This window comes from Sphaeramia orbicularis, chromosome 10 (genome assembly GCF_902148855.1).
Source record: "Sphaeramia orbicularis chromosome 10, fSphaOr1.1, whole genome shotgun sequence".
In the NCBI taxonomy this organism is placed as follows: domain Eukaryota; kingdom Metazoa; phylum Chordata; class Actinopteri; order Kurtiformes; family Apogonidae; genus Sphaeramia; species Sphaeramia orbicularis.
This window is the reverse complement of record NC_043966.1, coordinates 48,210,865-48,232,792: the sequence shown is the minus strand read 5'-3', so window position 1 is coordinate 48,232,792 and position 21,928 is coordinate 48,210,865. Positions and strand designations below refer to the sequence as shown.

The window sequence follows — 21,928 nt, the reverse complement described above, 5'->3', positions numbered from 1 at the left end:
TCCACCCCTTTCTGTTTATCCGGGTCCAGGTCCCGGGGACATCAGCCTGAGTAGAGGCCCAGACTTCCTCCTCCCCAGCCACTTCTACTAAATGTTTTTTTTTTTTTTCTCCACATTATTATTTTGTAGGTGTTCCCAGGCCAACCAGGAGATATAATCCCTCCAGGGTGTCCTGGGTCTGCCATGGGGTCTCCCCTGAGTTGGACATGCCCGGAACACCTCACCAGGGAGGCATTAAGGAGGCATCCTGACCAGATGCCCAAACCACCCCAACTGGCTTCTCTCAATGTGGAGGAGCAGCGGCTCTACTCTGAACCCCTCCCGGATGGCCAAACTCCTCACCCTGTCTCTAAGGGAGAAGCCGGCCACCCTGTGATGGAAGCTCATTTCCACTACTTGGATCCACAATCTTGTCCTTTCAATCACTTCCCACTGCTTATGACCATAGGTGAGGGCAGGAATGTAGATCGACCGGTAAATCACGAGCTTTGCCTTTTGGCTCAGCTCCTTCTTTACCACAACAGACCAGTACAGTGTCTGCAATACCGCTGATGCTGCATCGATCTGCCTGTCAATCTCTCATTCCATCCTTCCCTCACTCGTGAACAAGACCTTGAGATACTTAAACTCCTCTACTTGGGGCAACAACGGTTTTCTCCAATCTGAAGAGGGCACTACACCCTTTTATGACTGAGGACCATGGCCTCTGACTTGGAGGTGCTAATCTTCAGCCCAGCTGCTTCACACTCGGCTGCGAACCGTCCCAATACAAGCTGGAGGTCACAGCTTGATTAAGCCAACAAGACCACATCATCTGCAAAAAGCAGAGACGCGACCCTGAGGCCCCCAAACCAGACCCCCTTCTCCCCCTGGCTGCGCCTAGAAATTCTGTTCATAATTTTTATGAACAGAATTGGTCACGAAGGACAGCCCTAGTGGAGTCCACCCCGCACCGGGAATGAATCCAACTTACTACTGGCAAAGCGGACCAAGGTCTGGTTCTGGTCATACAAGGACTTAATGAAATAAAGCCAAATAAGAAAAAAGGACATCTGTAGAAATAAACAGCTCTTTCTAAGTTGATGTAAATGAAAATCAAAGCATGATTCTTATTTTCAGATGATTATACTTTACACATTCCTATTTTTGCTACTAAATCCCACACATTGTACCTTTAACCAGCCTTAATAATAGTCAGATTAATCCTTTGGTTGGACAAGGGATAGACAATCCAAAATTAGGAAATACAGATTTAAAACTGAAATCTAGTTCACAGGAATATAGCTTTAACATTTTCTAGCTTCTTTTTGTTGAGGTTTATTTTTTAGAATCTTCTTTAAAAAAATGAAGATGCACTCAAACACTCAAAGCACTGGGCCTCCTTTCCTTTTACCGGGGTAGCTCTTATCTAATGGACTGGACCAGTACTTTTCCACTCAGACTGATCTGAGCCTAAGGCTTTAATTCCAGCCCCACTCACAGACACATTTCTGGACCTGGACTGGAGCAGATGAGCCTTTGTTGAGCTCCTTCCTTACCCTCAAAGTCCTAAATCACTATTTATCCAAATATATCTTTCAGAAAACGGCCCTGTCTAAACAAAAACACTTAGAATGTTTCATCTCTGGTTCTCATTTCTATCTAGGGAAGTGTTGGAGGCTTGCATCATGTATTGTTTGGTGAAGTGCACAGATGTACTATTATAGTTTCTGAACAGCAGCATCAGCCAAATTTTTTATATTTTAATTTGTACTCTGATGCACTGTTTAAATTCCCAAATTTAGTTAGTGTTCATTCTCAATTGCAGGTGAATTTCAGCCCATTTAATCCACCCTGTCTGAGTTATTAACATTACTGGAGGTGGTCAAGGATGGTGTCGGGTCATTTGAAGGATCCCTGTGGGAACTGCAGCATCTTCCTGAGCCTCATCTCACTTGTTATCCCAGTTCTAGCTCCCAGGCCCATTTCTTTTTTAAATGTTGGCACTTGTCCAGTCTATATCAGGTGAGCCTCAATGCGGAGCCAGTGCAGTCCCTGCCTGATGTATCGAACCAGCTCAGTCATGCTGCTCTGCTGACTCAAAGGCTCCATCACTGAGTCCAGCTCCTGGAAGAACTCTGTGGAGGGATTAGATAAGTCATATGTTAGATTGTGTAGTCACAAAAAGAAAAACTAGTAATAGAGGTTATACTGGTTCTGATTAGAGGCTACTCTGAACCACTTATCTGCTGAAAGCATCCAGTAGTAGTTTGATCTGTACCAAATTTGTAGATGTGAGACCTCCCCATGGCCACAATGTGCACCAAAAGGCTAGTTTTTGTGTGACCAAAAGAAGTAATCTCAGTCTAGATAAATTGAACCATGGTTCGTTTACATTATGAACCTTGGTATGGACTTTCAGGTGCAAAAACATCCTAAAAGATACTCCAAATAGAGTCTCACAAATTTATGTCAAATATTTCTTATATGACATTAATCTGGGAAACTCTGAAAGAATTTTACAATAACCAATAAGCTAACAGGGAAGCCTCACCATCTAACACAGTCAAGAGTAAAACCTCCAGTCTGTACTGTAAATTTCTATTAAAATAAATAAATAAATAAATAAATAAAACAACTACTTCCATCTACAGCAATAACTTCCTCCACAGATTTTTAGTCTTGATTTTTTTGGTAGGGGCTAAACACAGGACACACAGTCAATTAATGGTGGTCAGCCTGAAACTCCCAGAAAACTCCTAGAAATTTGCATTAAAGTCACTTAAGTTTCTGGGAGAGCCTGGAACTGGGAGCCACTTGAATTGCCACTCTACAGGTTTTCAGAATGAACCTTAAGTGTGTGGTTCTGCATTATGACCAAATCATCCATTGTGCATTGTATTAAAACTTTTAGTATGTACCAGGTATTAGTTCAGGTTTGGTTCCTACCTTGGCTGTCAGTGGCTAGTCTGTCAGCTGTCTCCCAGTGTTCATAGCTCCTCAGGATATTGTTGGTAATGTTAACGTGACTGGCAGCCATGTGATGAATTCGCTGGGGAATAGCCACACTGCCTGAAGAACTTGGCGCACCTCCAGCTCCTCCTCCTCCCCCACTGCTGGCTGGGGAGGGACTGAGCGAGATGGGTGATGGGGTACCATTGACCCTGAGATGAGCAGAGAAGCATAGTTTCATTAAGTCTGTGAGAATGAAAGAGCTATACTTTACTATTTAATCATGATCTGGTAGTCCAGCGCGGAGTTCATCCAAGTTTTCCAAATATGGTGTTAAGAGTTTGATAACACTTTACAATAAGGGTCCCTTAATTAACGTTAGTTACTGCATTATTAAGCATTAATTAATTGTTCAATAGTATATTAACAATCATTATTATGTATTACTTAGCATTAGGTAACATATTAGTTAATGTATTAATAAGCCATTAATTAATGTTTACTACTCAAAGTTAGTTCATAAATTATTAAGCATTAATAAAAGTTGAATAATATAAGTAGTTATCATTATGTATGCACTACTCAGGATAAATTATCACATTATTTATATATTAGTAAGCCATTAATAATGTTTTTAGTAATCATTTACTAATGGGGTTGAGAAGGGCAACTGTCTGCTTCTTTGTTCCCAGTTACTGTCATTGGTACTGGTGCCGGGCTGGTTGGTCATGTGGGTGAAAGGAACAGGCACACTGGGCTTGAGCTTGGGCTCTGAAATTCAGCGGAGCTTAACATTATAGTAACCTGACTTAACCCTTAATAAATGCATGCCTCATAAACATGTAACCATAGGTAACCATTAGTGAATGCTTTTTTGGACCCTTATTGTAAAGTGCAAACATACATGTCTTTGGAAATGCAAAACAGTGGTAAATAAGCATTACTTAACCATTATTAGTTGAAATGTAGTTGAAACTATCACATATAAAGCATTTTACACATTTTATTTTAAACACATTACAACAGATATTTACAGAATATCTCAACTCGCACAAAGGAAAATTTTGAGCAAACATGAACATCTGATCTCTTATTTAGTAAAGAACATGGAACAAAAATAACAATGTGGTGAGGGAGCATGAAAATAGTAGCCTGTCTTCCCGCTCAGTCCATCTACCCATCTGTCCATCTGGTTAATTTCCTTGTTCTCTTTTTTTCTTCTGTGTGTGGCCTGGTCTTGTGAGAAGGTGAGAAGTGAAGCTCATCCATTTTGCCAGTGAGTGAACCACAAAGATGCAGTGGTCAGTGCGTACAAAGAAAAAGTAAATTCCCAAGTAACGCTATGCTGTGTTCATGATAACTCGGAACTCAGATTCACCCCTCCGACATAGAAATAGTGTATTGGAACCTCTTTTAAGGCGAAGACACACCAACCCGACTGCTGACCATTGCCAGAAAAGGTAGCCTGACTAATCAGTCGGCCCCAGTCTCCCTGACACGGTCAAAAAAGTGTGAAGAACGCACCAAATTGACTACCGACTCGAACGTATGTTCTGTGCTTGCATAAACCTGGAAATGACGGAACATTCCTGTTGACCAAAACATAGAGCTTGCTGTCGTCAGTGATTGTTGTCAGCAGAGAGTGTTGAGTAGTCCAGAAGGGTTGTTGTTGTTGTACTCATTGAACGGATGGCTAGTAACAAGAAGATACTGGCGTTGTCAGCTCTTGGGCTTCTTCCTGTAGAAGAAGAAAGATTTCGCAGGCGAAAACTGAGGAGAAATTGCACTATGTTAACAGTGCTAATAGCGCTTACTTCATGGAATGAATGAAGTAAACACTGACTGGCACTCTTTCAGATACAATGCAAGCAGTGAATGGCCTCTATTATAGAAGACAATAATAGTGTGAAGTACCTTGGCATGGCTGTATTCACTTGTAAATTTCTCCTTCACTGATACACTAGTCAAGGGCTTTCTCTCCACCAATCAGATTGGTTTGACTGAACGATGGGTAGTGGCCGATTACAGATGTTGAATCGGCCAAAAAGACTGGCGACTGCATTAACAATGGCTGATTGAATGGAATACACCAAACAGACTCATGTGACCGACCTGGCCAGACTGCCCGACGACGTCCGACCACCAAAAATCGGGTTGGTGTTGGTGTTATTAAGTTTTAGGTCAGGTTACTATAATGTTAAGCTCTGCTGAGCTTCAGAGCCCAAGCTCAAGCCCAGTCTCCTGTTATTCTCACCCACACACAAGCTCCTTGTGCTCCCATGACCGATCAGCCCGGCACCAGTACTGGCAACGATAAAGGCGATGGCACCAGTACCGATGATGGCAGCTGGTACTAGCAATAGCACTGGGAACAAAATAGCAGACAGTTGCCCTTCTGAACCCCATTAGTAAATGATTTCCAGACACATTATTTAACGGCTTACTAATATACAACCACTGTGTTAATTAATGCTGAGTAGTGCATACATAATATAAATAGTTCAACTTTTATTATTGCTTAATAATTTATAAACTAACTTTGAGTAGTAAATATGAATTAATGGCTTATTAATACATTAACTAATATGTTACCTAATGCTAAGTAATACATAATAATGATTGATAATATATTATTAAACAGTTAATTAATGCTTAATAATTCACTAACTAACATTAATAAAGAGATCCTTGTTGTAAAGTGTTACCAAGAGTTTTTGTACAGTACATTATATAAACATAATAACAGATCTCCATCTGGACACCAATGGAAGATTTTGGGACCAATGTGCCAGACACTGCTTTCTACAAACATCATCAAAAACCCAAATGAGGGAACCTAATTTAAATATGTCATTGCATAAATGAAACATACACAAATCTTTGAAGTGAAGCCAAGGTGGGAGTATCTTTAAGTCTAATACCACTGACAGTGTGCTTGGTCGTAAAAGCCCTGGCTCCCATAGGCCTACAATGAACTTGTCTCTAAGACTCTTTAGTCTTCTCCCAGGAGTCATTCTGGTCTCATTCATTTCATTTGGACATTAAGACATGGTGGTTCATCTTTATCTTTTCCTGTTAATGAAATCTCAGGATGAGTACAGACTTTGGTGTTTGTCATTGACAGATGTTATTGACAGCTTGCTCACCAGCTGAGTTGGGAATTTCTGATCTGTTTATTGATTAAAACTAAAAAAATGTCCAAATTAATATTATTGTTATTAAGTTACACTAACACCAACATAAAATGACTGTTGATGAAGCTGACTGATTCACCAACTCAGTAAGCTAGCATTTAGTACACTCCCCACTACGTCCTTGGGCTCCTGCAGGTCCATCCCTTTTGTCAATATATGGTCATGTCTGTCTTCAAAAAGCCAACATTATCGACAGCCAAAACACAAAATGCTGACTTCGAAATGGCATCCCAAAATAGGTGACATCACGGTTCCTCTGTTATTAATTGTATATGGTCTTTTCTTTTTTGCTGAGGTTTCTGCAAACAGACAACAGTGTGAATTAAGAAAAAAAAAAACACTTTTGTCTTAGTGTTGTGAACCAACAGGGATTATTTTAGAACTGAAGGTGATAAGGCATGTTTACTGTACACCAACACTTCTTATGCTCGTACAAACTGCTCCTTCTGTACTGCATGGCTGAGTGGGTGGTTCTGGCAGTGATATAATGTCTGTGATGTGGCCTTGACCCTCGTCAACTCACCAATTTGTGCCTGATTCTGTGCTACACACATGTGCATGCATGCACGCACGCACGCACACACACGCACACACACACACACATACACACACACACTTCCAGTCTAGCTGTTGTGCAGCTTCAGAGCTGTCCACATTCATTAGCTTCACATCCTTCGTTTCTCTCCTCCACTATCATCACTCCCTTCATCACTTGTTCTCACCTGGCACTCCCTAGCCCCTGCAGTTGTCTTTTCCCTCACATCTACAACAAATCAATCCCTTTATTTGCTTCCTGAGGAGCTTATTATAGCAAGAGGCTATCAAGAACACCACGGTATTTTGCAGCAGAGCGCTGGTGAATTATAAATTCTCAATTATCAACATGAATGAAGGTTAGTGATGCTGCGTGCTATTGTGTTTGGACTCACTTCCCATTTGTCCTCCACGGAGATGGTGCCTGATGGGAGCTCTTTGCTGAATTCTATCACAAAAAGACACAATATTGAAGCATGTTTATTTTATTTTTATGGCTTACAACATCTATTTCATTAAATACAGGTAAGAGAAGAAAAATAGAGACTCAGGCCATAATTTATACACTGCCCGGCCAAAAAAAAAAGTTGCACATGCAATATTTTACTGCATCACCTTTTGGTCTGATTACAGGAGACATTCACTGTGACATCTTTTTTGCTACATAATGCTTATGTAGTGTCACAGTAATGTTCATAATATTTTTTTCCATCCATAGTTGCATTAATTTTTGATTTTTGATGATGGAGAATTGGACCGTCGCATCAAGTCTTCATCACATTCTAAATGAGTCTGGACTTTATGGTGGCTAATCCATGGGTGAAAAAGATGTCTCATTGTCCCTGAACCATTCAGTCACAAGCCTGATGGTCTTGATCAATCCTGGCGTTGTCCAATCTTTTTGACATTCAAGACATAGGAGGCTACTTACTGCAGTTAGAGTTAAATAAACAGCCTGTCCAAAAAAAAGTAACTGCCTAAGCAAATAGTTCAGATTCTCCCATCGGTAAGTACTACAGTAGTTAATAATGTTTCAGCTGTAACAGGTTACTTAACTCTAACTGACGCAGTATTTTTGAATATTTATTCCAAAATAAGCTACATTACTTATTATTATTATCATCATCATTATTTTTATTATTATTATTATTTTAAATTTGTTTTTACATTTCTAAAAATTGTTTCCACCCTTGTCTCCATATCATGCTTTGATGTGCTACTTTGAATCATATCTTCCACAACTCATGAATACTTCGATCAAGCATTGTTCTATCGCCAACAAACTTCTGTACGTGTAACATATTTATAGACACTTAAATCCTCTGTTGTTATCTGAAACAAATGAAGACCTCTGTTACTGTTGTAGAGTGTGTGTAAGTCATTGACTATCAGTAGGAGAAAAATTTGTGAAGAAACCATCTATACCTCAGTATCTACAGAATTATAACAAGCAACACAGCACAAGTTTGTTTCACATTTTCTGTACTTTCTTTGGCTTTACACTATAGGCCTACTAAGAGGTGTAGACATTTTCATTTACATATTGTTGAAAACCAACATCAACTGTGCAAAACAGGGGAAATACAAAGTATATGAATTTTGCAGTGCATTGTATTTTTTGTGTTTTGCCATTCAGTATTCATTGGCTGTGTTTCCATAAAATGTTAAGCATATTAGTGAACTTTGGAGAAGTCACAAAAATGAAGATGTGAATTATGCAATTCCATAAACTCATTTGGAGCAAACAATCTAAGCTGTGTAGTGTCACCAGCAGCAGGCGATGTAAGCTATGGGCCACATTATACAGTCGTCCTCAAAATTATTCATACCCCTGCCATTTTTTGTAACTTTTTGTTTTTGTGATGAATGAGTTTTGTCAAGTTTGTTTGTGACTTATATGTGATACACAAGTGAGGAAATAAGAACAAATGATACTTGGAGAAATACTTTATTTCAGGAGTATTTTATTAGAGGATTTCTAAAAAACGCCATGTTCAAAATTATTCATACCCTAGGTTTATTAAGTCCAAAGTCTTTTCTTAATAGTCAATAGAGTAGCCTTTTTTCTTGATAATGGTTCCTGTAAGTCTCCATAAGTTCTCTTCTGTCTCCTGTGGGGTTTTGGTCCACTCTTCCTGGACCAAAGCCTCCAGCTGGGTCCAGTTGGATGGTCTCCTACCCATCACTCTGGTCCTTAGCTCCCTCCACAGATCCTCTAAATGATTTAGGTTAGGACTTTGACTGGGTCATGTCCTTGAACCACTACTGCACTACCTTGGTGGTATGCTTGGGGTCAGTGTCCTGCTGGGACATCCAATCAGGACCAGTCTAGAGTTTCTCAGCACTTTCACGCTGTCATCCAGGACGTTGATATAATTATGTTAAATTCATGATGCCTTGTAACTTCATGAGGTTTCCAGTGCCACTAGCAGAGAAGCATCCTAGCATTATAGGTTATAACCATAGCATTATGTTGCCACCAAAATAACCGAGGTATGAAGGTATCACAGACAACCATCCAGCCAGTATTGCACAAAGGAGTTCTCCATGGATGCAGACACAGGAAGATGGCATGACTCAGGATGAAACATCAGGAGGCTCATCTGGCATTTCCTAGAGCTCTTCTTAACCAAGATCCAAGCTTTTGGTCATCAATCCAGTGATTTGATGAAACAAAGATGGAGTTGTTTGGCCACATGGATGTTGACTGCATCTGAAGGAAGCAAGGAGAAGAACGCAAGCTGAACACAGCCCCAACCATCAAGCATGGTGGTGGCAACATAATGCTATGGGGTTGCTTTTCTGCTAGTGGCACCGAGAACCTCATCAAAATACAGGGTATCATGAAAAAGGAGGATTATATCAACATCCTGGATGACAATGTGGAAGTGTCTGCTGAGAAACTCTAGATTGGTCCTGACTGGACATCCCAGCAGGACACTGACCCCAAGCATACCATCAAGGTAGTGCAGTAGTGGTTCAAGGACATGACCCAGTCAAAGCTCTGACCTAAATCATATAGAGAATCTGTGGAGGGAGCCAAAGACTAGCGTGATGGGTAGGAAACCATCCAACCGGACCCAGCTAGAGGCTTCGGTCCTGGAAGAGTGGACCAAAACCCCACAGGAGACAGAAGAGAACCTGTGGACACTTACAGGAACCATTATCAAGAACAAAGGCTATTCTACTGACTATTAAGAAAAGACATTGGGCTTAGTAAACCTAGGGTATGAATAATTTTGAACGTGGCATTTTTTGGAAATCCTCTAATAAAATACTCCTGAAATAAAGTATTTCTCCAAGTATCATTTGTTCTTATTTCCTCACTTGTGTATCACATATAAGTCACAAACAAACTTGACGAAACTCATTCATTTCATCACAAAAACAAAAAGTTACAAAAAATGGCAGGGGTATGAATAATTTTGAGGACGACTGTATCTGAAAAGGTTGTGATGTCCTTTTTCCATAGATCTCACACAAGGAATAGGTCCATAAACATTTTCCAATGCAAAATGTGTATCACATACATTTATGAAAATGCAACTGATATAAGTATATTATATGTGACCCTGTCTTACAAAGCACATTCATTTCCATGCAATTCTTTTTATTCACATTTGAAAAAAAAAAAAAAAAAGAGAATTAAAAAAAGCCCTGCCATAAACTGGCTGTTCAGGGTGTACCCAGCCTTCGCCCACAAGTGGCTGGGATAGGCTCCAGTGACCATAGTGAGGATAAAGCGGGTTCAGAAAATGAATGAATGAATGAATGAATTTTTTTTAAAAAATGTTGACATGAGTTGAAAAATCTCAAAATAGGACAAAAAAGGATTTTTGTTCCTTAAACAGTAAATGCAAACAACTGTGATAGAAACACATTCAGCAAGTTATGATTAAATGTACTTCATTATGTGTGAACCAGTGCTATTTCTTGATTTAAAACAACAAGCACAAATGCCATATTAAATGAAAACCACACTACAATGCTACCGTGTGTAAAGAACTGCAGCAGCAAGTGTTAGATAAAGACCTTGACAAACTGTGGCAAATTCCAAGAAGTGATTGGAAGAGTGAATCAACATTACAAGTGTCTAATGGTGCTTCAGGGGTCAAAGCTACTGTAAGATTCAGTCAAAATCCCATCTCTCAGCTCTTCAAACAACTCACGTCATATTTTATTGTATTGAATATCACATTTAACTTACAAAGTCTGAAAATCTACTTCATTCTCTCACCTTATATCAAATTTTTTTTAATCTTACATTAATGTAATAAAGAAGAATACGCTGAAGGACAGGATATTGATAACTTCTTCAATGTTACTTCTTTTTGATAGCCCAGCTTTTTCACTCAAATGGACAAAACCTTATATTCACCAGACTGCTTATCTCTTTGAACCACTTCCTTATCTTGTATACTGGATGGAAAAATGCATGTTTTCACTTCATTTTGCAGATTTTTCAAAAGTGTAGTTAAAATATGCACATTTGGAGGGAAATATTAAGAGATTTTGTACCAAATGATAAAATGTGTGCTCAGGTGTGTTTTTGGTGGCTCACTGTGTGAAGAAAAAGTGGACTCTGTGAAAGTGGACTCAGTGTGAAAATGATTTTAAAAGCTGTAATATTTGTATTGACACCTTAATTTAATATAAGAATGTTGACAAAAGCATCAATTGCTGAAATAAGTTATTATGATGTGATCCAACCTCTGAATATTCACCAGAATCCAATCCACTTAAAATCCACATTAATGCATCTTGTGCATCACTATTACATGACTATTTGCTTTTGTTCAGTTTCTCTTTTAAACAAATGGCTTCCATTGATGTGTTATTTTTTAAAATTTCTGTCAACAGACTGAATGTACACAGCGTGCACACACACAACTAAAGCCCCCATTCAGTCGTATCCCACAAATCCAGTCCCATCAATGCAAATGCTTCACTGTGATAATGACTCAGTAATTAATTAAACTAAACATAATTAATCAAAATAAGCATATTAAATGCTAACAATCCACTGTCATGACTGATGGAGCTAATTAACACATTAATATCAAAGAGAACGAGAGGATTTGAATACGCCATGCAAAATTAATGCACAGGCACCGTGGAAATGAAAATAAAATGTATTTGGGGGATTTGCATGTTGTTGTTTTTTTCTACCACAGGGTGAGAGAAAACGAGAGAGGAAGAAAATCAAGTCCAAGTCCATGTGTGTGTGTGTGTGTGTTACCTTGAAATACTCCATGAGCGACCGTGAGTACTTGACAGCGTGGTCTTTCTTTAGATGGAACATCCTCAGATACAGCAGAGACAGACAGCGGTTACTATGGAAACAAAACCATTAGAAGACAGATGAATCCTCTGTACAAATTCCCTTTAAAGCTCCTTCCTCAATATTATTTTCATGTCATCCACACACAAAATGCCCCCGGACTTCAAACACACCCAACGAAGTCCTCGTGGGAAAACCTCAGAGAAGAAGAGAGGACTGGAGGAAATATAAAATACTATCGTATTTAGCTTGTGAGTTGTAAATTCCCTTATTCAGTGGTGTTCAGATTTATGTATACTGTATATAATTACCTCTGAAAATAAGCATTAAGAAAAAACAGCTAACTTGTTAATTGTACAGTTAAACAGGTGTATTCTTAAAGAACCAGCTTCACTGTGATTTTACTTAATAATTGGAAATAACAAGAAAGTATACATCAACTGTCTTTTTTTTTTACTGTAATTTGTCATTTCAAGCTTCATCATGTAAAAATTGCATATGCTTGTGTGCTTACAAATTTGGACAATGTTTCATGCTGGAAGCTAGTTTTTTGGTGTTAACGCACTCCATCCTTGGGCTATAAGGGTAGTAAGTGTTGCACAATTTTACTGAAGAAGAGGTATTTGAGGCACTCAACACTTGTTTATACACTTGTGTTGGAATCTCCAGCAGCAACAATGTACAACAAAAGCAATGATATGCTGAGTAAAGACACAAGATCTCAATCTTTAAGTGTAAATATGTTACAGCCTTGGGGTCTGAAAAGCTTATGATTGAAGCTTAAGCTTATTAGCTGCAGGTTAGCTGCTATGTTTTCATCCACAGTAAAACAGGTCATATCTTTTATCCTTACCGAAATATCTTTGACATTAATGACTGACAAAATAGAGTTAGCTAACATCTACAAAGAACCAGCTTTGATGATTATATATTTACCAGGAAAGACAGAGCACCACCCTCTCTTTTGTTTGGATAGAACAGAATAGATCTTTACTGTCACTGTCACAGGAACAATGAAAATCAGTTAGCAGCTCATTTCAGTTCAGCAAAATACTTAGTGCAAAAGGGAATGTAAAGAAAAATTAAATAAAATACAAATATCACAGTGTTAAGAAAAAGTGAACTGTGCAAGGGCTTCAGAATAAAATATTAACACACATGTGCCACTAAAGTAATGCTAGAACTCCTGAAATGACCAAAATAAGAATATTTAAAAAAAGAAAGAATATACAAAAGCTAACTCTATACTACAGATGAGAGATAAGTACAATGTAAAGGATATATACAGGTAGTAGTAAGATGCATGTGTTGTGGCTAGTGCACTGAGGTAGGGTGAGTATTGCACTGTCCATTACTCTTGAGGGGGAGATTGTTAATTTTTTTTTTTTTTTTTTTTTTTTTTTGGGGGGGGGGGGGGGGCGCATTTAACTGCTTGTGGGTAAAAACTGTTTGTCTTAGTCCTGAGGGTCTCCTTTCGGAAGGGAGGGGGGAGAAGAGGGGGTGTCCAGGGTGTGAGGGGTCTGCAGTTATTTTCCTGACTTTCTGCTGGAGTCTGCCAGTGTAGATGTCTCTGAGTGGGGGTAGTGCAGGGTGGGGAAGCAAAGTTTACAATATTTTGAGGCAGGGATTGAAAGACAGTGTATGACCAATTAGTTTATTGAAAGTCATGAGAATTTATTTGCCACAAGAAAATTTACATAATAGAAAATGTTTTTATTCTATGTGTCCTCCTTCTTTCTCAGGAACTGCCTTCACACGCTTCCTGAAACTTGCGCAGGTGTTCCTCAAATATTCAGGTGACAACTTCTCCCATTCTTCTTTAATAGTATCTTCCAGACTTTCTCGTAATAGTTTTGCTCATAGTCATTCTCTTCTTTACATTATAAACAGTCTTTATGGACACTCCAACTATTTTTGAAATCTCCTTTGGTGTGACGAGTGCATTCAACAAATCACACAGTCTTTGACGTTTGCTTTCCTGATTACTCATATGGGCAAAAGTTTCTGAAAAGGTATGGATAATAGTGTTAGGTGTGATTATGACATCAATATATGTTTGGTTTCAAAACAATTGACGTAGTGCCTGCTGAGAAAAAACAACTAAATGTTCATTGTAAATTTTGCTTCCCCACCCTGTATATCTATCTATCTATCTATCTATCTATCTATCTATCTATCTATCTATCTATCTATCTATCTATCTGTCTATCTCTGTCTATATATATATATATATATATATATATATATATATATATGTTACAGACAGACGGACATAACCAAAATTGTGAGAGCATTTCCTAAATCCTCAAAGATTCCTTTTTCCCACTTGCATAAAGAAGAATGATCACTGGTTTTCAGTTGTTTTTCTGAGAAAACCATTTTAATGATGGAGACCCTCATAAAGTCCTTTTCTTTTTAAGCAAACAGGATTCGTTTTTGTCCTTAGTATTGTCAATCATTATAGATGCACTGAATCAAAAAACAGTGAAAACTCAAAAATCAGACATTAAAGGAAAATACCGGAACAAATTATAGAAAACAGTTGCATTTGCATACTGAACTGTAAACTGAGATTGTTAGGGAACAATGGGGCAGCTTTTGTTTATATATGTCAAGAGGGGACAACCTTTTTACAAGAACAGTTTGATACAGTATATCTATAATTGTTGATCTGTGCTAATATCAGTTGCATTATTTTAACCAACTAATTGCCCCTCATCCTGTGGTGGAAAACATCCTCAGATCCTTGACTTCACCTTTTCAGCTAATGCAAGAGGGTTTTAATAGAGGTTGCATAGTGGAAGGAGGAGGCTAATTTAAAACTCAACTCATAAAGGGAATATCATAAATAAGTCAAAATCAGTACATTTGGAGGTAGTTTTCACTGGACAGGAAGACAGTGGAAAACTGTATCTGACCAGTGCTTAAAGCTGTCAGACACGTAGTGTGGAGTCAAAGGTAAAAAAAAAAAAAAAATGTTACTTGGAAATTGTTACTTCATTTTCTAATAAATTCGGTGGAGAGTCTTTGCCCCAAGTGGAGGAGTTTAAGTATCTTGGGGTGTTGTTCACGAGTGAGGGAAGGATGGAGCGTGAGATTGACAGACGGATCGGTGCAGCGTCTGCAGTGATGCAGTTGTTGTATCAGTCAGCTGTGGTAAAGAAGGAGCTGAGCTGAGAGGCGAAGCCCTCGATTTACTGATCAATCTACGTTCCTACCCTCACCTATGGTCATGAGCTTTGGGTCATGACCGAAAGGACAAGATCCCGGATACAAGCGGTCGAAATGAGTTTCCTCCATAGGGTGGCTGGGCGCACCCTTAGGGATAGGGTAAGGAGCTTAGCCACCAGGGAGGAGCTTGGAGTAGAGCCGCTGCTCCTCCACATTGAGAGGGGCCAGCTGAGGTGGCTCAGGCATCTGTTTCAGATGCCTCCTGGACGCCTCCCTGGGGAGGTGTTCCGGGCATGTCCCGCTGGGAGGAGGCCTCGGGGAAGACCCAGGACACGTTGGAAAGACTATGTCTCTCAGCTGGCCTGGGAACGCCTCGGGGTCCCCCCGGAAGAGCTGGAGGAGGTGTCTGGGGAGAGGGAAGTCTGGGCATCCCTGCTTAGACTGTTACCCCCGCGACCCGGCCCCGGATAAGCGGTGGATAATGGATGGATGGATGGATGGATGGATAAATTCAAAACAAAACTCCCAATGAATGACTTGACAATGACATAAAGAAAAGGAGTCCTACCATAACACAGCTAGTTTCTTCTCAGCGACGGTGGCTAAATGGCTGGTGAAGTTCTTCAACCTCATGGCGTACCTGCAGAGGACAGGCAGCATTAATCCCACTGCTCTTTCTTATGGCAGTAAGTACAGTGTTCTCTATGAACAGATGAATATAATACAAGGTGATGGTTTTGCTTAGCTTGATGTGATCCCGTTGAGATGGATTTTTAATTTGGTTACCCAGTATTATCTGCAGGCCTCATTTGCTTAGCAATTTGGCTAATCAGTCAAAATTAGAGTCAGCAGTGACACGTGAGTCCAGAAACAGAACTTGCTCTCATTGATCTACAAAGGAATTTCTTGTGTTCTGCTGCTGCCTTGACTGTGATGCCAAATTTCAGTCAGAGCGCAGCAGCTCTGTAGGTGCGAACAATCAGTGTCAGCTCACTCAAGGTTGCACTTCACATGTCAGCAGGATAAACAGCAGCAATCTTATAATGCAGCACCAGTAAACTGGGCTCATTAGCAGCTCTGCAGGTATTAGAGCTTTACCATATACCACACCAACAAAACTAGCCCCTTAAATGACAAAGTTTTGGATATTATTCTGATTTCAACTTTTGTCATTTTCATTGATTTTCTGCTTAGTATCAGTAGCAATATAAGAATGGTCTGTGGCAAATTAGTTCAACTTTATTTCTTTGTTTGAAATGAACCAGAACTTTTTTTTCCTGCTATGTTTGAACATCATCAAAGAGGTACTTCAGAAGAATTTCCCAAAATCAAAATAACTAAAAAAAAAAAAAAAAGCAGTTTCATGCAGTGATATGAAAAACTAATAACTAGAAAAGCACTCGGAGAGCGCAGACCTTTGCCAAGGCACACCAGTGTCAAACTAATTTTTTTTCAGGCTCCACATACAAACTATATCTCAAGCAGGCTGGGGCAGTAAAATAATAACACAATAACCTATAAATAATGACAACTCCAAATTCTTCTCTGTTTTAGTGCAAAAACCGTAAATTTACAAAATACAAATGTTTACACTTACAACTATCCTTTCACAACAAAATATGAATAACCTGAAAGTCCATGAAAAATCAAAGTGCAATTTTAATTATACTTTAATGCTATACTATTAAAATATTATACCTCAGTTTGTCATTTACACATGTACATTATAATTTACAGAACCCAGTGGAGCTACAATTACACAAATCATTGTGTGAAACGGGCATTTGGAACTGAAAAATTTATTATTTAACTTTACACATTTTATTTAATTTTGTTTTAAATGAAAAAAATCACAAAAAGTGCAGACATTTTTATTTACATCATATACACAACTTATTAATTCATGTTTACATTCATAAACATATGGCCATGTGTTGACAAAACACAAAATGACAGCATCATTACTGCCGTTTCCATCCCCTGGTTTAGGTACAATACATTTCATTCTTCATTGCTGCCATCACTGAGACAGCCGTCTCCTCATTCTTGTCTAGTGGAACTCGTGTGAAGTTCACCAACTCACTTCCCACACTCCCACATTGTTGTGTTCATTTTGGTCTGCGTGAAAATAAAGAGCAGGAATTGCATTTATATCCCGGCCAGCATGCTATTTTTACAATGATTATCCAAATGAAAACAGCATTTTCTGAACAAAATGCACATGAGTACTGAATACCATGTAATTACAGCACTGTTCAGCGGGTAGCCTATCCTTGTGACCGAATGTCCCTAATTTGCTATAAACTGAAACGTTCAAATAACTTTAAAAATATTCGTCACACACACTCTACTTCAATACATTAGCTGTAGAAGCATGTAATAAGCTGGCAAATATTTTTTTTATGTTAGCACAACTTACCTTGTATACAACAACTGCTCCAAATTTTTACCCTCATTTTGAGCATGTCCAAAGCAGGAGTGTCCGCTTCCTTCAACTGGCTCTAAGTGCATTACTGACCGATCCTACGAGAGGCACTTTCCAAAGGTTCCTAGGAACGTGTTGAATATGTCCAAACCATTATTGGGGGAATATATGCGCTATCTCAGCTGTTTCCCTGATGGAAATTGTATGCTGTGAATTCAAGACTATTGACATTAAGGGGGGGACGCAAAACACAAACTCAGTATTAAGATGAAAAGCTGTGCAAGTAGTTTCATGCTTAAGAAAAGCGAAGCTTATTTTTTTGCTGGTATATTATGTAAAAGCCTCACATTGGGCTTTTTTGTTTTCATGTTTCATGTTTGACAAGAAAACGACCAATGCTGAATGTCCACTCAGGCCACCCCTTTTTGAAACTTCACCTCACCTCATCTGTCCTAGCTTCTCCTATCTGACCCCATGACCATGCAAAGACCCCGAAAGAACTGAAAAATGTAGGTCAAGGTTGACATCCAAAGAGCTCATCCAAGCCCTTCCCAAGTTGCACCTAAGTACCAAACATGGAGAAGATCAGATGATTTCATGAAGAATAATGTAAAAAAAAAAAAAAAAAAAAAAAAAAAAGTAGAGTAAGAATTGATGCTGATGGACAGATAGACGGACGGGCCCCTCAGGGTACAACAGTACCCCTGTGGGTGATGGCCGAGGTCTCAAAACATGAGACTTATTTCAAAATCTTGGTGAAAATGTCACTGTATCACCTTCAGTTTAGCCTCTACATCCAGCTTCAATCCTTGGATAGTTAAAGAGTTACAAAAAACAAACTTCTTTTCTATTTATCTATCTATCCATCCATACCTGATTAGCTCTACAGTTTCAGAGTACATGGTATACGGTGATTTGGCCTCTAGTGGGTCACGCTCCATAGCATTTCCACACTCTATGAAGGAGAGGGCGCCGTCTGCGTAGTTCACCGCTTTACCAAACTTGTCCATCTATTGACAAAAAGGAAGACAGAAATGAAAGCTGAAAATAGATGTGAGAAGACACGAGCGAGACAGAGATGGAATTAAAAAAAAGACTAAACAGCAGATTATAAATAATCTCCCACTATGATGCAAATCCTCTGACAAATTGGAAAAAAACATGTAAGCATAAAATGGATCTCCGTCCATCCATCCATCTTCATCCGCTTGTCCGGGTCTGGGTCATGGGGGCATCAGCCTGAGCAGAGAAGCCCATACTTCCCTCTCACCGGCCACCTCCTCTAGTTACTCTGGGGGGATTCCGAGGTGTTCCCAGGCCATCTGAGAGATGTAATCCCTCCAGCATGTCCTGGGTCTGCCCTGGACTCTAATCCCAGTTGGACATGCCCGGAACACCCCACCAGGGAGGTGTCCTGGAGCCATCCTGACCAGATGTCTGTACCACCTCAGTTGGCTTCTCTTGATGTGGAGGAGCAGCAGCTCTACTCTGAGCCCTTCCCGGATGGCCAAGCTCCTCACCCTATCTCTAAGGAAGAAGCCAGCCACCCTGCAAGGAAAAGTCATTCCCGCTGCTTGTATCCACAATCTCATCCTTTCAGTCACTACCCATAGCTTGTGACTATAAGTAAGGGTATTAAAGTAGATTGACTGGTAAATCGAGAGCTTTGCCTTTTGGCTCAGCTCCTTCACCACAACAGACCGGTACAATGTCCACAATACTGCCGATGCTACCCTGATCCACCTGTCATTCTCTTGTTCCATCCTTCCCCCACCTGTGAACAAGACCCTGAGATACTTAAACTCCTCCACTTGGGGCAGCAGCTCTTTTCCAACCCGGAGAGGGCACTCCACCCTTTTCCTTCAGAGGACCATGGCCTCGGATTTGGAGGTGCTGATCTTCATCCCCGCCGCTTCACACTCAGCCGCAAACCGTCCCCGTGCAAGCTGGAGGTCCCAGTTTGATCAATCCACATCATCTACAAAAGGCAGATATGCAACCCCCATACTGAACTCCCCCAGCTGCACTTAGAAATTCTGTCCATAAAAATTATGAGCAGAATTGGTGACAAAGGGCAGCCCTGGAGGAGTCCAACCTGCATAGGGAACAAATCTGACTTACTACTGGCAATGCAGACAAAGCTATGGCTCCGGTCATACAAGGACCTATGGCCCATAGCAACAGACCATGGACCCTATACTCCTGCAGAACCCCCTTCCCAATTCAACATGATGGAATGCCTTCTACAGAGCCACAATTACATGTGGATTGGATGAGCAAACTCCCAGTAACCTTCTAGGAGCCTACAGGGGGTAAAGAGCTAGTCCAGTGTTCCACATCTGGGTCAAAAACACACTCCTCCTGAATCTGGGGTTCAACTACTGTCCGGACTCTCCTCTCCTGACATAGGCCTTCCCAGGGAGGCTGAGGAGTGTGATCCCCCTATAGTTGGGACAAACCCTGGCCCCCCTTCTTAAAAATGGGAACCACCACCCCAGTCTGCCAATCCAGAGGTTAGAACTCCTCCCACACCGGAGTTTTTGACTCAGCAACTGCCAAAGCCACAGCCCACTTTGCCTACCAGTACCTGTCCACTGCTTCTGGGTTCCAAAGTGCCAGACAGGCCCTTCTTCAGCTTGACGGCACCCTTACCGTTGGTGTCCCTCAACAGGTTTGGAGATTGCTGCCACAACAGGCACCCGTGACTGGCACAGCCGCATTGGCAATGGAGGTGCTGGACATGGTCCATTCAGACTCCAAGTCCCCAGCCTCCCTCGGGATGTGGTCAAAAAACTGCCTGAGGTGGGAGTTGAAGATCTTCCAGACAGAGGGTTCTGCCTGACCTTCACAGCATACCCTCATTGTATGTTTGGGTCGCCAGGTCTGATTGGCATCCTTCTCTGCCGTCAGATCCAACTCACCACCAGATGGTGATCAGTTGACAGCTCTGCACCTCCCTTCACCCAAGCGTCCAAGACATATGGCCGCAGGTCTGAACAACCACCACAAACTCGATGTTCGACCAATGGCCTAGGGTGCCCTGGTGCCACGTGCACTTATGGACACCCTTATGTTCGAACAAGCTCAGGTTCACATCAGGCAGGGCATTCCTTCCAATCACACCCCTCCAAGTCTCACCATCATTACTCACATAAGCATTGACGTCCCCCAGGAGAACAATGGAGTCCCTGCTTGGGGCACCTTCTAGTTTATCATCAAAAGACTCCGAGAAGGCTGGATACTCTGAACTGTTGTATGGTGCATAAGCACAAACAACAGTCAGAGTCCGTTCCCCAGCCTGAAGGTGTAGAGAAGAAACCCTCTTGTTCACTGGGGTAAACTCCAACGTACTGGCGCTGAGCTGAGGAGCTACTGGTAACCCCACACCTGCTCTGCACCTCTGGGCTACTCCAGTATAGAAAATAGTCCAACCCCTCTCAAGGAGATTGGTTCCAGAGCCCAGGCTGTGCGTAGAGGTGAACCTGACTATATCTAGCCAGTATCTTTAAACCTCCTGCACAATCTCAGGCTCCTTCAACACCCGGGAGGTGACATTCCATGTCCTGGTAACCTGTTTTGGGTTAGGGTTAATGTTCCAGTTGAGACAAATGGTGCAATAAATAACACCAATTACACAATGCAGACCTTGATGTGGAATACATTTTAATGTTCCTCTGTCATTGCTCATACACACACATGAGCAATGACATTTCACAACAAGCAAACACATAATTGCAGTCTAGACTGAAGATGTTTACAATATGTGTTTCCAAATCCTTTTCTTGCTATTTGTGTGTCTTTGTGTTTCCATAGAGGTGTACGTGTGTGTGTGTGTGTGTGTGTGTTTGTGCTTTGTTTTGAGTTCACTGCAGAGAGAATTGGACACACTTTACCAGAGCGTCAGCCTTGTGCTTCAGTCTCTTGGCCTCCTGCATGTAGTAGTCTGCACTGTGGACCCTGGAAACAATTTGAAAAAAAAAAGCTTTAGTGGACACCTCATTAACACGAAGTTAAAAAAAGGAAAAAAAAAAAGGCTGCACAAGAGACTGATTTGCATAATCACCAGCTACAAGCAGCCAGCAGTAAGTTCCTGCACAGTAAGATACTATGCATTAGCCTACTTTGGTAAACATGCCTCGGGCCTAGTGTAACCTTAGTGTAATAACAAAGAGTATTGTTTTTAGTCAATAATGTAGAAACCTGCTGGGACACAAAAGTAAGAACATGTACCATGTCTTCACGTCTCAACATAACTAGACCAATGGCGAAAAGCGTATAACATTATCAAAATTACAATGTTATAATATCATAACAATATTATAACATAAAATCAAACAAAATCATAGCAAAATTTGCAAATGACTTCAAATTATTTTCGTGCTGGTATGGTAC

The 21,928-nt window shown here is 40.5% G+C and overlaps 1 protein-coding gene across 1 annotated transcript in view; it reads right to left on the bottom strand.

Moving 5' to 3' along the window:
• Nucleotides 1-19: 19 nt before the first annotated feature.
• aff2 (AF4/FMR2 family, member 2) overlaps nucleotides 20-21,928 on the bottom strand; it is a 437,847-nt gene continuing 415,938 nt past the window's right edge. The window contains exons 20-26 of the mRNA XM_030145497.1: nucleotides 21,430-21,493; nucleotides 18,410-18,546; nucleotides 15,680-15,751; nucleotides 11,899-11,992; nucleotides 7,055-7,107; nucleotides 2,929-3,143; nucleotides 20-2,117 (exon numbers count right to left, since the gene is read on the bottom strand). Of these exons, the coding sequence (XP_030001357.1) occupies nucleotides 1,996-2,117; nucleotides 2,929-3,143; nucleotides 7,055-7,107; nucleotides 11,899-11,992; nucleotides 15,680-15,751; nucleotides 18,410-18,546; nucleotides 21,430-21,493 (757 nt within the window). The 3' untranslated portion in view covers nucleotides 20-1,995. The remainder of the gene's footprint in view (nucleotides 2,118-2,928; nucleotides 3,144-7,054; nucleotides 7,108-11,898; nucleotides 11,993-15,679; nucleotides 15,752-18,409; nucleotides 18,547-21,429; nucleotides 21,494-21,928) is intronic.